The sequence below is a fragment of the Tenrec ecaudatus genome, chromosome 7, assembly GCF_050624435.1.
Source record: "Tenrec ecaudatus isolate mTenEca1 chromosome 7, mTenEca1.hap1, whole genome shotgun sequence".
NCBI classification, from domain to species: Eukaryota; Metazoa; Chordata; class Mammalia; order Afrosoricida; family Tenrecidae; genus Tenrec; species Tenrec ecaudatus.
In genome coordinates this window covers 7,737,168-7,753,977 of record NC_134536.1, presented here as the reverse complement: position 1 = coordinate 7,753,977, position 16,810 = coordinate 7,737,168, and the positions used below count along the sequence as shown (strand labels likewise).

Below are 16,810 nucleotides of genomic sequence, written 5' to 3'. Positions count from 1 at the left end.
AAGGTTCCTGCCTCGGCACCGTGAGAATACTGGGAGAGAGCTTTGCCAGCTGTAGGGTGGACAGCGTGACCCCCGGACAAGGACGTGCCAGAGAACACTCGGTTCCGTCCTGGGGAGGGGCTAGTGGAGGCCGTGGTGAAGGCCACCTACCCTGGCCTTGGAGTCAGGCTGTCGGGTGGAACCCCAGCCCTGGTCCTGCTGGCCGGGCACCCCTGGGGCACCCCTTGAACCTCGCTGAGCCTCAGTTCTCCTCAGCAAGCGGGCATGTGAAGAGTCTGCCCCTCAGGTGAGGGGTTGCTCATGCCAATTTCCCCAAGTGCTGAATGGACACCCCCCCTCCCAGAGACGAGTGGAGGTGGGGTCCAGAGGTGGGTGGGGGCGTGGTTACCCAGAGAGCCTCTAGGGGAGAGGTCGGGGAGATGGGCTGAGGAGGGCACCGAACCGACTCTCCGTAGGGGTTCAAGTGGAGGGCTCCCCCAACCCTGCCCGGGTGTCCGACTGTGGTGGCCTTCGTGTGACCATGACGCTGGAAGCTGTGCTACCGGCATTTCAAATGCCAGCAGGCTCAACCCCCAGCAGACTGGTTCCAGGGGGCTTCCAGATGAGGACAGACTGGGAAGTCAGGCCGGCTGTTCTCCTTTAGGGACCTGGAGGATGCTGGGCCAGGAGCCCCGGGTGGAAGGCACTCAGTGCACACAGTGGCCGGGGTGACGGGCTTGAGCAGGCCAGCAACCTCTGGGAAGCTTGGCGAGACAGGATAACCTGCTGTTCCGCTGGCGAGTGGTCAGCGCGAAACAGGGCCCACCCACCGCTGAGAGCAGCCACGTGGCCGTGTCCAGCGGTCGGTCTCAGCACGCTCTCGGGCTTTCTCTGACCGGGGCTGGCCCTCTGGAGACTGGACCCTGGTTAACCTTTCTCCCAGTTAAGCAAACAAGTCAGTGGGCCACCCTCCGGCTCTCACCCTTGCCCTGACCCCAGCACCCCGGGTAAACAAGTCTTGCTAGCTGGCCACGCTTCAGAGAACGCATGCTTGTGCAGTCGTTTGATTTGAAACCACCCCACTGGTGATAAATCATTGAACCTGCCCACGGGGCTCTCGGCAGGCCGACCAGGGATGTGGCCTTTGCCACCACCATGCCCACGGTGGATGACGTTCTAGAGCAGGTTGGGGGCTTCGGCTGGTTCCAGAAGCAAGCCTTCCTGACACTATGCCTGCTCTCTGCTGCCTTCGCCCCCATCTACGTGGGCATCGTCTTCCTGGGCTTCACCCCCGACCACCGCTGCCAGAACCCCGGGGTGGCCGAGCTCAGCCAGCGCTGTGGCTGGAGCCAGGACGAGGAGCTGAACTACACAGTGCCCGGCCTGGGGGCCGAGGGCGATGTCTTCACTCGCCAGTGCCGCAGGTATGAGGTGGACTGGAACCAAAGCGCCCTCGGCTGCGTGGACCCACTGGCCGGCCTGACCACCAACAGCAGCCACCTGCCCCTGGGGCCCTGCACGCACGGCTGGGTGTACGACACGCCTGGCTCCTCCATTGTGACTGAGGTGAGGACACAGGCAGGCACTTAGGGGAACCTGTAGGCTTTGGGGGCAGGGGACAGCGCACAACCCGTCCTGTGGGGTGTGGCTTCACATCAGAAAAGGTGGGGTAGGGGGGCTGTGTTTATTGGGCACTCCCTGTGTGCTTAGTATGCTGCCTGCTTCTCTTATTCAGTGTCCCACTTAACGCTGGGTCTAGAGGAGGAAGCTGAGCGTCAGAGACCCATGTAAGCCAGGTGGAGGTGGGTCAGGAGGAAGCCAGGGGCCCCTTCTCCTTCCATAAGCTCCCAGAATTCCCTCTAGGCCAGGCCTCCTCTCCGTCAGCATGGCATCTGGCCCTCCCTCTGGTGAAAACGGACAGGTGGTGTCCAATTGGTGGTGGCTATAGTGATGTTGCAGGTGCCGGCCGGGGCTGACCAAATGGTTGATTCTCAGCTGACTGAAAGGTTGGCGGTGTAAACCCATGCAGCTGTGCCACAGAAGGAAGGCCTGGTGATTTACTTCCACTACCGCCACCAACCAAGGACACCCTGTGGGATTCCGGTCCCACTCTGTAACACATCTGGTTGTCAGGGGTGGGCATCCTCTTGATGGCCGTTGGGTTCAGTTCCATCTGGGTGGTGATGTTGACCCTGGCTTTGGAGTTGAATCCCAGCACCACCAGGGCTCCAAAGTCAGGGTGCTGGCTCTAGGAGAAGGTTTCACCCTATCATCTCCGAGGACGGGCCCTTCCTTGTCCCCTTCTGGCACCTGTAGTCCTCAGCATGGTTAGAGATCTCCATGGGTCTTGACATCCACCTTGAGTCGAGCAGTTCCTCATTGCCGCCCCAAAGGATACGCTCCATTCTGAGCTCTTGATTGGTGATAGTGGGGCTCTCCAACCAATCTATCCTTGATTTGCTCTCCTGTGACCTCTTGGAAAATAAGAGGTTATTACAGGCCACGCTCCAGGGAGAGTCCCCTTAAACCAGAGCTATGACAGGATGGATGGTGCATCCCACCCTTGGGAGTCCCGGTGGTGTCGTGGTTACAGCTGAGGCTGCTCATCATCAAGACAGCAGTGTGAAGCCACCATTCATCCCAAGGGAGAAAGACAGGAGTTTCTACTCCTGTAGAAAATTACCACCTTGGGAACTCATAGGCGCCCTGGTCCTCTGTGCCAGGGGCCGGCATCAGCTCGAGGGCAGCGAGTTGAGTTGATCCCATCCTCAATCCCGAAAAAGACATCCTTCTTGGCAAAACAGAAGGGCAGCAAAAAAGAGGAAGAGACCCTCCATGACACGGACACAGCAGCTGCCGCGAGGGACCCACACATCACAATTGTGAGTGACGCCGCAAATGAGGGACTGGGAATGCCCGACACGCTTTCAGGCAAAGACAGAGGCCAGGTGAATTCAAGAAACTCTGAATGCTGCCAGCGTGGCACAGAAGGAAAGAGCGAGGCTTGCTACTTGCAAACTTCTTCAAAAACCCAATGAAAATCAAACGTTATACACCTTAAACTATGCGAAAGAAGCAGGCAGGTCAGTGGTGGCAGGAAGCGGGTTTCAGAGTATGCAATGATCACAGGCTACAGTGGCTACTCTAACAAATGTGACAAAAAGGGGTCAGGTTTTGCAAAGATCCCAGGAAACTGTCTGCACCTGCATTTCTCCAGGGTCTTTAGATCTTTGCCCCTGAAGCCTCAGGCCTCCTTGCTTATCTCCATGGACAGAAGTTTCCAAGGTTGTCCTTCCCAGACCACACGCCCTGCAGCTTCATCTTAAAGGTCTGTTAGCCTCCTCCCTGAGTCAGAGCACCCCGACAGATTAAGCATAAGGAATTTTTACTCCAAAGGAGGAGGCTGGGATGTTTTGGATCATTAACAGACTAAATCTCAAATTTTGCTGTATTTCTGATATTTTGATGACGAGAGGCTGACTCTTTCACCCTCTCTCTTCTGAGGATGCCACAGGCCGGGCAGTGTTTCCTTCTGTGAGACATGGCGTTCGTATGAGTGTGAAGCCAGAGTGCTCCTTAGAGGCAACGATGGTCACACTTCATCTTACCATACTTTGGACGTGCGGTCAGGAGAAGGACATCATGTTTGGTAAAGTGGAGAGGCGGCCCAAAAGAGGAAGGGTCTCAAGGAGGTGGATGGACACAGTGGCTGCCTCAGTCGGTTCAAGCGTCAGAATGACTGAGAGGATGGCGTGGGACCAGGCAGTGTTTCGTTCTGTTGTGCACGGGGTCGGAACTAACTCGATGGCACCCAACAACAACAACAACAACAATGTAGCAAAGATGACCCGTTCCTAAATTGGAGTAGAACCAGAGGTAGAATATTATTTGGAACATGTATATTTGTGTGTGTGTGTGTGTGTGTGTGTGGAGAAGGGGGTTAGAATTTGTTGTATACCAGCAGGAAGGGAGGTGGTCATCAGGGGAGATGGAGGCATGTGGTGAGGTTCTGTCCTGTCCTTGGTGGTGTCTGCTTTTGTCTCCAAAGCTCAACTCAAGACAGTTCTCAGGGAATTAACATTAGCTATTCATTCCTGCAGAAATAATTTTTAACCTCCCATTGCCTTGGATGTTGAAACTTGCTTAAGGGAGGGGAAGTGAGCTTGTTTGAAAATTAACTTCAACCCCGGCTCCGAGGCCCAGGGCCCAAGGTTTTAGGGTCCATCTGGGGGAGAATGTGAAAGTCCCCTGACTTTCCCTCTCCGGCTGCTCCTCTCCTCTTCTCAGCCACAGCCCCCACTGCAGAGCTTGTCTTCCACCATCCCCAACAGTGAGCAAGGCCGAGAGGCCTGGACCAAGGTCAGCTGGGACACAGAGTCACAAAGTATTTCCCAAAGTTGCTTGGCCTTGCATGCACCTGGATTTCCACTCTTGGCCCATGGAAGCAGAACTCACAGGGAGTTTGGTGGACATTGCCTGACCCTTTGTGTAATCAGGTACTGTCGGTCAACCTTGACTCCTGGTGACTGTTTAGGCTGGGTTCTCCAGGGAGGTAAAGCCAGTGAAGTTTATATATGTATGGAGAGAGAGAGAGAGAGAGAGAGAGAGAGAGAGAGAGAGAGAGAGAGAGAGAGAGAGAGAGAGAGAGAGAGAGAGAGAGAGAGAGAGAGAGATATTTATGAATCAGAATCAACTCAATCGATGGCAGTGAGATGCTGTTGTGATCGTTCGATCTACTTAAAGCACACAGTGAGTGGAAGTGATTTTGATCATTGACTGGCAATTGATCAGGGTGCAGTATAGCACCAATGAAACATACAACTCTCCTCTAGTTCTTTAATGTTTTCCCCAACCAATATCACGATCCCAATTCTACCATACAAATATGGCTAGATCAGAAGATGTACAGGAAACACAGGGAATCAGGACAGATAGACCCCTCACGACCAATAATGAGAGTAGAAATATCAGGAGGGGAAGGGGAAGGTGGGGGAGAAAAGGGAGAAGAGGGTAAAGGGAGACATCAGACATGGTAAGACAGCAGTTCTCAAGCTGTGGGCCGCGACCCCTTTGGATGTCAAACAATCCTTTCACAGGGGTTACCCAATTCATAACAGTAGCAAAATTACAGTTATGAAGTAGCAGAAAAAATAATTTTATGATGGGGGGGTCACCTCAATGTGAGGAACTGTATTAACAGTTCGTGGCATTAGGAAAGTTGAGAACCACTGGTGTAAGCCATGAAAAAATAATAATAATTTATAAATTATCAAGGGTTCGTGAGGGAGGGGGAGTGGGGAGGAAGGGGAAAAATGAGGAGCTGATATTAAGGGCTCAAGTAGAAAGCAAATGTTTTGAGAATGTTGATGGCAGCAAATGTACAAATGTGCTTGACACAGTGGATGGATGTATGGATTGTGACAAGAGTTGTACAAGCCCCCAATAAAATGATTTAAAAACAACAACAAAACAATAAACTCATTTTAAGTTTGTTAAGGTTAAAACCAAAACACCCAGAGAGGATTGTGAATTTTTCACAGCAGGGCCTCACAGCGCCCTGTGGTGCTTCTCAAACAGGAGTGAGTGTTGGCATAAAGCTGCAGAGTTTTGAAATCAATCTCTGCCTGGCTCCCAAACATGCTGAATTTCTAGGTCTGGGGCTGTGGTATCGGCACTGGGGTCTTTACCCCCTCCCAAGCTATTTTAACATGACACCGACTTTGGGCATGTCCAGAGACGGGGGAGCGGAGCTGCTCACGGAGTTGAGAACTTCCAGATTTCATTCCTGCTTCGGCATTCTCATAATTGCCTGATCTCACTAATTAACTCCTCAGATCCAGTGTTGCTTCATCCTGACAGAGGGGACAGCTAATAATTCACAGATTGCTGAGGGAATTTGGCGAAGCAGGAAAAGTCTAATCACAGTGTCTGTCTGGTAGATGCTCAGGAACCAATTATCTTTTTCCTCCTCTTTCCTGCCTGCCCTTTCTCCTGGCTGCAAGCTTAGAGGGCTTCCACCGTGTTGGGTTAATGGATTCTTTTAAAACAAAAGATAGTATGCGCCTTTCAGCACATTTCTTTCTTCTTCTTGTACAAGTTACCTTGCTGCATTGCTTTAGATCCGCATTGGGTTGCTAACAGCAGGGTCGGTGGCTCCAACCCACCGGCCACTGCAGGAGGAAGATGAGGCTGCCTGTTCCGGTACCAATTTACTGTCTCAGAAACCCTGTAAGAAAACAAAGAAGCAACCCAACCAAACTCTGTACCACCGAGTTGATGTCGTCTCCTAGTGATGCTACAGGACAGCATAGAACTGCTCCCGTGGGTTTCTGGGACCGCAATTCTTTAAGGGAGTAGAAAGCCTCATCTTTCTCCTGTGGAGCAGCTGGTGGTTTTGAACTGCCGACCTCACGGGTTAGTATCCCAACGCATAACCACCGTGCCACCAGGCAGAACCCCTAGGTAGTGTCACTCTGAGTCCAAATCGACTCCATGATGGGGATGTTGGTATTTCTTTGTACGACAGTGATTTGATGGCTTTGTGGGAGGCGGGCCATCCATTCTCGTTCATAACAGATTGGTGACGGTCAGAGTCTTCCAAAATTACCAGCCATACGGTGATAATGACTGAGCACTTTACCCTCCGTGCAGCATCGGGGGGGGGGGGAGACACCAAGATTTGTGGCACACATTTGCTTTGTGGGAGAAGACCTGTAAAGATGTCGTCTGACTTGACCAACGGCTTTGTTTTGGGTCCGTCCCTCAGTTTAACCTGGTGTGTGGCGATTCCTGGAAGGTGGACCTGTTTCAGTCCTGCGTGAACGTGGGCTTCTTCCTCGGCTCCCTGGGAGTTGGCTACATTGCAGACAGGTATGTCAGTGCCAATTCAACGAGACACCTCCTCCGTGCTGCCAGGTCTTTTGAAAGCCATTTTACTGGCATGTGACTCACGCATCACACAAGTCAATCCTTCCATCATGTTAAGAAGAGTTTTGCCACCCTCGCCGCAATCAGTTTCAGAACAGCTCCTTCTTTCTTGCCCTCACTGTAAGCAGTTCCCCATTTCTCCCCCAGCACACCCCAATAAGAAACCATTCATGCAATTACCATCTCTGTAGATTTCCTTATCCTGGATTTCGTACACAGAAAAACATTACCCCCTCTCCCCCCAAAACTCACACAAAACAAATACACACTGACAACAATAATAGAGTACGACAGAGGAAACCCTTCCATGCAAAGAGAGCAGAAAACAGTACAAGCTAGGACAAATTTAAAATAGGTCAAAAGAAAGGTCAAATGATCATGTGTTCAATGGTAACCTCACCACACCTGTCATCGTCCACTTCCCAGAGCACTCTGCGGGATGGCCGGGCTCTTCCCACGCCTGGCCTGTGGTCAGAGGAATCCGCCAGAGGCGCAACCCACACGGATTTCCCCTTCACTTTGCACTTTAAAAAACGGAACCGACTTTAAAATGGGTCAAAAGAAGACGCCAGGAGTTCTTGAGGGAAACAGTGGGAGAAGAAGGGATTCCACGTGCTGCTAGTGAATCTGCTGGGAGGAGGTGGGGAGAGGGCAGGAGTTTGGAGGAGTGGGCACCAACCTGTGGATGGGACCGTGGGAAAGGAGGAGGCCGCACAGAGGAGCTGAGTTCTGAAGGAAGCTCTGGGGAGACTTGAGGGTTTGGTGTGAACAGCCTTGTTGACATGCGGAATGTATTGTAAAGTGGATTGTTGCCGATGCAGTTAAATTAAATTAAATTAGTACCCGATCACTCGATCTCCCTTATGAGCCATTCACAGTTGCTCTATTTTTTAATATTTTATGTTTTCTTTTTGATGGGAGTTTTTTCATCGGTTTTACTTTGTTGATCTGGTTTGTTTTATTTTTTTGGTCTGTCTGTTTTCAAATGTCTGTACCTGAAATTCAGGGTAGGCGTATCTATGGGGACATTGACCGGGCTAATGGTTCCTTGGGGGGGGGGTGGCAGGAGAGGTTGGGGCAGAATGGGGAGCTAATAACGATGAGGAAGATGAAGAAAATGTTCTAGAAGTAACTAGATGATGACAGCACAGCTCTTCTTGCTGTGATTGAACTATTGACTTGTACGATGCACGAATTACAGGTCAATAAAACTGTTGGGAAAAAAAGAGTAACAGTGGTTGAAACCCCTGGAGACAGCTCTGCCCTGTCTTACAGGGTTGTATTGACTCAGCATTGACTCGATGGCAGTGAACTTGGGGTGTGTTTTTCTAATGCATGTGTGTGTGTATGTGTGTGCGCACGTGTGTATGTGGGGCCTACAAAAAGTTTATGGAAAAATGGAATTTCCCACAAAATTATAGCTACAGAGATCTATAATTTGTGGGGAGCAGATGGGACTGGGCCCCGCAGAGGCAGTGACTTCCTGATAAGCACGCATTGTCCCTCAAGGAAGAGGTGGGGCGGTGCCACCCTGCCATGGTCCTTGTGTTCCACTGGGCAGGTCTGAATTCCGGCCACCCTTCCTCAAAACCTTGTACCCTTGACTCTAAAGGTTTGGCCGCAAAGTCTGTCTCCTGGGGACCACCCTCATCAACACCATCTCGGGCGTCCTCATGGCCTTTTCCCCCAGCTACGCCTCCATGCTGTTCTTCCGCTTTCTGCAGGGGCTGGTCAGCAAAGGCAGCTGGACAGCTGGCTACATCCTCAGTGAGTACTGACGGGCTGGGATGCTGCTGGCTTCCCTGGGGCCACGGGGTTGGGATGTAGGGGTGGGGGTGGAGTCAGACAGGGATGGAGGAAGAGGTGCTTACAGGGTCTTGCGAGAAACCCCAGGTGCATGTTGCATTGTGCCATGGGCAGAGGACGGTGTCAGCAACGACGTCGAGTGGCCAGGTGTTAGAGGAGCCGATGAAGACAAGGTGCCAATACAGACAAGGTGCCAATACGAAGACGGGGCATTTGGATCAGGGCTCTGTAGAAGAAACCTGCACAAAAGCAGGCAGGGCTCTCATGACTCCTGGACTTCCTGGAAGCACAGAGCTTGGATAAACCCTGGAAACTACTGGCCTGCGAGCTCGTTGAAACACTCCCTGATATCTTCTTAAGACCACGGCAACATTTAGCTGCAGCGGTGAAGAATTGTCTGCCTCCAGCCTGGTGCCCCTTGAAGAACGATTGATCTGGGGTCAGAAGGACAGTGGCAGCTGGAGAGATTAGCTGGGAACCTTGGAGAGCCCTGGGCTCGTGTTTGTTGGGGAGGGTGGAGTGAAACAGGAGTGTGAGCATGGTCACAGCTCCAGCCTGCTATCCACGTTGCTGGCGTGGACACAGGAATGGCTGACTTGATGTCTGTCCACAGCCACAGCGGCCAAGGACATGAGCTGTTACAGAAAAACAAAGCAAAAGGTATAGCACCAACAACACGGGGAAGACAGGGGGTCCGAGTGAAAATCACATTCTGACAGCAAGTGTACAGGTAGGAAGCTGACCCCGAGACCATGACATGGCAGAGACATGTCACTGTCTCATTCGACAGCTCCTGGAGATGGGGCAAGACAGACACAAGTAGCTGTGGCGATTGGGGATTGACTCACAGGTTCCCCCATACTGCAGTGTCTTGCTACTTTGATGAAGCCAGGGCCCAGGCAGAGGGAGAGAGAGGAGGGCCAGGAGTGGGGGGCTGCTGAGAATGGGGTAGGGGTGAGGGGGGACTCCTGAAGTTCCCCATAAGCTCAGGAAGGCCCTAAGAGCCCGTGGTTTGTCAGCCTCCAGTGCAGCAGCACTCTGGCCACTGGCCAAGCACCAAGGCTGGTCAGGGAGGCCCGCTGCCCCCGTGGAGCCTGCACACACAGCCTTGGAATTTCCTGAGGTCAAGCCTGAAAGATGTGGCCGACCCTGAGCCGGGCCCCTCAGATAGCACAGTCCCACCAACCTTTCCCCCCACTCCGCCCTGGTGTTTTTTTATTTAACATCTGAGGGATGCTTCTAGATCTAGGTTTCCCTATCTGCTAACCCCTTTGGGGAGCAAGATCAGAGGCTGCTGGATTTATGGTGATGGGGACAGGGGTGCAGTGGGAGAAGGAAGGGGGTGGATGCAGTTGAACGTTTGAATATCAAAGACTGGCTGCTTCTCCAAAGAACACCACCAAAGCCCACTGCTTTAGGGAAAGATAAAGAGGGAGGGGAGGGGGAAGGGAGGGGAGGGGAGGCGAGATGGCAGGAAGAAGAAGGGCACATTGCAACCAGCAACCACAGCAGATCAAAAGAGCAGCCTTGGCCCAAAGACAAAGTTCAGAGGGCAGGAAGGGAGAGCACACAGGATGCGTGGAAATCAGAGCTGGGAGGAGGTGGGAGGAGTGGGGGTGGGGGTGGGTGGCTGGCAATCAAAGACCCCCAGAAGGAGGTGTGCACGGAGTGTTAAAGGGGAAACTGATGTGCTCTGCCAATGCAATGGGACGTTAACAACAGAAGAAGACCACCTGGGTGCCAGGCAGCGTGAATAATCCTACACAGAAAGTCCTTCCTACAGAGGCCTGAGGTGCGTCCGTACCAAGCTCACACACGTTGGACACATTGTCAGCAGAGACCAGTGGCTGGAGAAGGACATCATGCTTGGTCAGTAGCGGGGCAGTGAAGGAGACGGATGGACATCTAGCTACAGCAATGGGCTGACGGACAGGAATGACTGTGAGCGGGCACCGGGCCGGGCAGTGTGTCCTCCGGTGCTGTAGAGGGCCGCCTGCCATGGGTGGGAAACGACTCACTGGCCCCTGCCAAGAGCCAGGACTTTCCAACAGAGTCAGAACAGGAACAGGAAAATGACTTATCGTGGAGGAGAGTAAGATAGAGTCCCCTCTTCTTTCCTGAGTACGTCAGACAGCAGGGCGGTCAGTCACACCTTTGTCCGTTCCCGGAGAAGAGGAAAGAAGCAGCCAAGTCTTGTCATCTCTGAAAACTAGGCCCCTGGCAGACTGGGAGCCAGTTCTCTAGGGCGAAGCGGCCATGTTACAGTCTCACCTGCATGCCATGCATGTCGTTCAAAAGCCAGTGCAGGATGGTCGTGAATATGTAGTTGGTAAAAAATGAGTCTGAGGGGTCCAATCCACACTCACGCCAGCGCTGACCAGGTGTGTGACCGAGGGCCGTGTTCACAATCTCTCTGTGCCTTTGTTTCCTGAAAGTGGGAATGCCAAGGGCACCTTCCTCATGGGCTGCTGGGAGGAGCTGGCCAGTGGATTCTGCCTCGCAGCGACCCTGGGTGCCACTGGGCGAAACCCTGCCCGGTCCGCACCCTCCTCACGGTTGCAGCCATCTTGTGAAGGTCATTCTTTGTCTTGGCTCCTCGACTTTACCAAGAATGGTGGGTCTTCCCAGGGACTGGTCCAAAGACCGTGAGACGAAGTCTCGCCGTCCTTGCCTTCTACTGGGTATTCTGGCTGCCCTTCCTTCGAGACGGGTTTGTCTGTCCTTCTAGCCGTGCATGGCACTTTCCATACTCGTGACTAGCCCCATCCCTCAAATGCTGCTGTTCTTCCTTATTTCATGGCTAACTCTTACATGCGTGTGAGGGGACTGAAAATACCATGGCTTGGGTCAGGTGTACCTTCGTCCCCAAAGCGATCTGCTGACTCTTTAAACACGGCAGTGTGCTTCTTTGTTGTCCGTGCGTTTGTCTGGAAGCTCGGCTGCAATCTGGTCACCAGGGGTGAGCCTGCTGTCTTCTGACACACCGCTGGCATAGCTTCCGGCATCCCGGTCACGCACAAGCTGGCAAAGCAGGACAAACAGACTGAGGCATGCGGGCTCGAGGTAAACTCTTAGAACAGTGCCCAACACAAATAACCTCCCAGTAAGTGTTGCCAGGGACATGGGGCTGGGGTACTGGGGACATGGAGATTGACAAAGCGTCCTTTCTACCTTCACGCTGTGCGACAGCTAGAGAGGAAGAGAGATGTCTGAGTGAGTGGGTAAGTATCATGAGGAGCCCTGGTGGCACTGAGGATTAGGCTCTGAGCTGCTAATAGCAAGGTCCAGGGTTCAAAACCACCCTCCACTTGAGGAAAAGGTGAAGTAGGGAGGAGGAAGATGAGGGAGAGGAGTGGAAGGGATTGGAGATGCGTAGCTTCCCTGCCCTCCCGGACGGCTCCTGTAATGACCATGTTTCCCTCACAGTCACCGAGTTTGTGGGCCCGGATTACAGGAAGATGGTGGCCATCTTGTATCAGATGATCTTCGCGGTGGGCCTTGTGCTGCTGGTGGGCATCGCCTATGCCCTGCCTAACTGGCGGTGGCTCCAGCTGGCCGTCTCCCTACCCACCTTCCTCTTCGCCTTCTACTACTGGTGAGTTGGGGGAGCCACTCTCTGCCCAGAGGGCGGTCCCCATGGCTTCCTTGCTTCCTCTAACAGACACAATCAGCTGGACTCTGAGACTGTGGGGAGGCCACCCTCTCCCTCGCCTCTGGTGGGTGCTTCCAACACAGGGGTGGGGGTCTGGCGTCCCTGCCCCCTGGGGGGGGCGGTTAGTGTGTGTGCAGTAGTTGGCGTGCTCAGTTGCTACCAGAGGTGCCGCAGAAGAGAGGCCTGCCAATCTCCTCTTGGAAACTCAGCCACGGAGAGCCCTGGAAGCAGAGTTGCTCTGATCCACATAGGGCTTCCCCGTGTCAGAATCCATGGTAATGGCTCACCATGGCTGTGGCCCTTGGGGGTGGGGGGGCTCCTCAGACAGAGCCCCTGCACACACCTGTCCCCGGCATAAAGGCATGGGGGCCAGGCAAGTCAGGCAAGACCAGGAGAAGGCCCAGTAATACAGCAGGCTCCACCTCCTGCATGTGACTCGGGGGCTTCCGGGGGGGAGTCTTGGGGATAATCTATGGGAAGCTCGGACGATGGGGGAGTGTCAACCAACGGTCATTTAATGATGATGGTTAGCATCTGCAGACCCCAGGGTCCCCCTGGCACCAAGCCAGACCTCTCTGCCTGTTGACTTCTCAGCCCTCCCTGCCCATCTCCCCCTGCCCACCCTTCTAGCCTTTCCTCCCTTTCCTCCTCCTCCCCCTCTTCCTGTCCCCACTCCCCTCCTTTCTGTTTATAGAAGCAGCTTAATTGCTCACTAGGCCCCAACATGCCTCTCACAGCTCTGCCCAACTGCTCTTTTGAATGAATGAATGAATGAACGAAGGAAGGAAGGGCTGGTCAGCCACAAAACATGCATGCAAATAGTTACAGAGCCAAACTACCTGGCAGGGCAGTCCTATCAGTGGCTGCCTTGGGCAGGGCAAAGGGCATGAGCGGCCTGTCCCAGCCAGGCTGTCTGTGGGGGTGTGGAGAGCCCACAGGTGCCTGCTGGGGCTCTGGGCTCAGGGAGTGGAGACCCTGAGTCAGGAGGAGCCTGCTTCCCCCAGATTCTTGGGGACTTGAGAGTCTGGGCTGGCAGGAGCCCCCCGTGACTATTCAGAAGCCCCTCAGTCTGCAGCCAGGTCTCAACCTGGTGCTAAAGGAAGCAGAAGCCATCTTGCTCTGCTTCCCAAGGAGTTGAGAGCTGGCCGGGGGATCAAGAGGAGACCACCTTCCCCGAACAGAGAAGCAGAGTGGGAGTGACAGGGGGGCACATGCTGCAGGAGGGCATGTCCCCAGTGGCAGGAGGGGCTGCTGGCTTCTAGGAGGAACTTGTCCCCGCTGCTATCCCCGAGAGGAAGTGGGGCTCCCTCTCCTGTGTTTCCCCCAAACCGGGCCTGACCCAGGAATCATGTCACGCCACAACGGTGCCCGCAGGTGTGTGCCTGAGTCTCCGCGGTGGCTGCTCTCGCAGAAGAGGAACCAGCAGGCAGCCAGGATCATGGCGCACATTGCCCAGAAGAACAGGAGGCCGCCCCCGCCGGCTGACTTCAAGGTGATGCTGGGCGAGCCCTGGCTGAAAGGGACCTCCCTACCCACCCCCGGGTGTTCCTTGGGGTTGAGGAGTCCACAGGGCTCCCTGGGCCGTGCAAAAGGTGAACGCTCGAACTCCAACGCTGAAAGGTTGCTGCTCCACACGGTGACCTCCAAGAGAGGCCTGGCAATCTACTTCCACCCGAGGGGGGCGCAAACCCCGCGGGGCCCAGCCCTCCTCTGACATACACGCCCATGCTCTCTCTCTCTCTCTCTCTCTCACACACACACACACACACACACACACACACACACACACACACACAGTCCTCCTCTGACACACACAGTCCTCCTCTGACACACACACACAGTCCTCCTCTGACACACACACACAGTCCTCCTCTGACACACACACACAGTCCTCCTCTGACACACACACACACTGAGTCCTCCTCTGACACACACACACACAGTCCTCCTCTGACACACACACACAGTCCTCCTCTGACACACACACACACACACAGTCCTCCTCTGACACACACACAGTCCTCCTCTGACACACACACACACACAGTCCTTCTCTGACACACTCACACACAACCCTCCTCTGACACACACACACAGTCCTCCTCTGACACACACACAGTCCTCCTCTGACACACACACACAGAGTCCTCCTCTGACACATACACACAGTCCTCCTCTGACACACATATACAGAGTCCTCCTCTGACACACACACACACAGTCCTCCTCTGACACACACACACAGTCCTCCTCTGACACACACACACACAGTCCTCCTCTGACACACACACACACACACACACAGTCCTCCTCTGACACACACACACACAGTCCTCCTCTGACACACACACACACACAGTCCTCCTATGACACACACACACAATCTTACACACACACACACACTCGGCAGCCTCCAGGTAGGTGTTGGTCCACAGCTCCTGGGTGGCTGTGCTAGGCTCCGTGGCTCCTGGGCTCCGTGGGGCTGATCGGCTCCCTGTCTTCAGATGTTCTCCCTTCAAGAGGACGTCACGGGCAAGCTGAGCCCTTCCTTCACCGACCTGTTCCGCACGCCACACCTGAGGAAGCATACCTTCATCTTGCTGTACCTGTGGTGAGTACCCCGGCAGTCCCCACCCGTGGCAGTCCCCACTTGTCCTACTCTCTCTCTCTCTTACACACACACACACACACACACACACACACACACACACACACACACACACACACACCAGAGGTGCTGCCCGGCGGGCTCTCAGAGAGAGAGCTAAGCAGATTGGTGGTGAAAAGGGTCCACGCGCTCAGCAGGAGCCGTGGGGACAGGGCTGGGGCGGGGGGGGGGGGGTTAAGTGTGCTGAGCTTCCAACAGCTGCTCAGGACAGAGCCGGGGCCGCTGCTTCCCTAAGCCCCGGAGTGGCTGTTCCGAGCTGCCCCGCAGTCCATCCAGCGTCCACTCCCTCCTTGCCAACCAGTCCATCCTGACTCACCACAGGTTCCCGAGACTGGAGCTCTTGATCGGAGCAGAAAGCCTCCTCTTTCTCTCTTGGAGCAGCTGGTGGTTTTGAACTGACAAAACTGCGGCCAGAAGCCCACCAGAGTCCAACTCCAAACTCCCTGCTTAGAGACTCTCTCGGACAGAGGAGGACTGACCCAATCTTCCCAGGCGTGGAAAGCCTGCTCTGTCTCAAGAGGAGCTGCTGGTGGTTTTCGAATGACTAATCCGTAACCACTACCACATGCAGGGCTCCAGAGCTCACCTGAAAACGACATTCTGACTTCTCCCTGGAGGATGGAAGCATGGGGGAAGCGCTTGTTTCAGTACGAGGGGTGGGGGTGGGGGTTGTTAGACGTGTGAGAGGTTCACAGGGAGAAGAGCGAACAGGCCAGGCGGAGGCCCCTCTGAGTCCTTCAGGATACGGAGCCTTGTCATGCAGATGAACACCTTATAGCCCCCTACCTGAGAGTCCTGGTGCTTTTGCTGACTATTGACTAGAACATTCCCAAAGGGGCACGTGGACCCACCTGCCCACCCTTGCAAGAACGTCGCAGCTCCCAGGAGCCTGTGCCTCTGGGGCGGTGAGCCCTGGGCGTGGGTTACTGCCAATTTCCGTCTAGTGGTGAGAATGGTCAGCCCTTCTGATAGCCACCAGCCTCTAAAATCTCCAGCCAACTTTACAATCGCCCCCTGCACACCTCGGGTGGAGCCCCTGGGCCCTGGGCCTCCCTCTCCAGTCTGTTTATACTTCTGTGCAAGACTTTGACTGGAACAAAGCGTTTGTACCACCGGGCAGGCGCACAGTACATAGATACTCAATAAATATTTGCTGAGGGTTGAATATATAACCACAATTTTCCAGACTGTCCCTCCCTCCCTCCGTAGTGCACCAGGCTCGCCCTGCCCTGCCCTGCCCTCCCCTCGTTGCGTACCCCCTCTCCTCTGTGGGTGTCTCTACACAGCAATGCCTTTGACAGCGGGCCCCAGCCCCCACGGTGGGCTGCCATCAAGACCCCCACAGCTTCCCCACTGCAGAGAGAAAGAACCCCTTCCTCTCCTTTCCTGGGAGTCCTGGGGCAGCAGGTGGCAGCCACTATGCCAGCTCATCTCATTGAGGGTCTTCCTTGGTCTCGCTGCCGCTCCGCTTTACCAGGCACGTGAGACAAGGTCTCCCCATCCTGGCTTAGAAGGAGCATTCTAGCCATACTTCTTCCAAGACAGAGCTGTTGGTCCTTTTGACCCTCCACGGGGCTTTCAATGTTCCTCTCGAGCACCACGAAAGTGCATTCGCTTTTCTTTGGTCCTCCTTACTCAGTGTCCGACTTTCACATGCCTATGAGGCCATTGAGAAGACCACGGCTTAGGTCAGGCACACCTTACTCCTCAGAAGTTACATCGTTGCTTTTCAGCACTCGAAAGAGCTCGTGTTCAGCAGATTTGCTGCTTCCATGAGC

The 16,810-nt window shown here is 54.3% G+C and overlaps 1 protein-coding gene across 2 annotated transcripts in view; it reads left to right on the top strand.

Moving 5' to 3' along the window:
• The first annotated feature begins 1,134 nt into the window (after nucleotides 1-1,134).
• LOC142452623 (solute carrier family 22 member 1-like) overlaps nucleotides 1,135-16,810 on the top strand; it is a 31,193-nt gene continuing 15,517 nt past the window's right edge. For both annotated transcript variants that reach the window (XM_075553868.1, XM_075553866.1), the window contains exons 1-6: nucleotides 1,135-1,545; nucleotides 6,746-6,849; nucleotides 8,519-8,673; nucleotides 12,139-12,307; nucleotides 13,739-13,856; nucleotides 14,869-14,975. In XM_075553868.1, coding sequence (XP_075409983.1) covers nucleotides 1,135-1,545; nucleotides 6,746-6,849; nucleotides 8,519-8,673; nucleotides 12,139-12,307; nucleotides 13,739-13,856; nucleotides 14,869-14,975 — 1,064 coding nt within the window. The remainder of the gene's footprint in view (nucleotides 1,546-6,745; nucleotides 6,850-8,518; nucleotides 8,674-12,138; nucleotides 12,308-13,738; nucleotides 13,857-14,868; nucleotides 14,976-16,810) is intronic.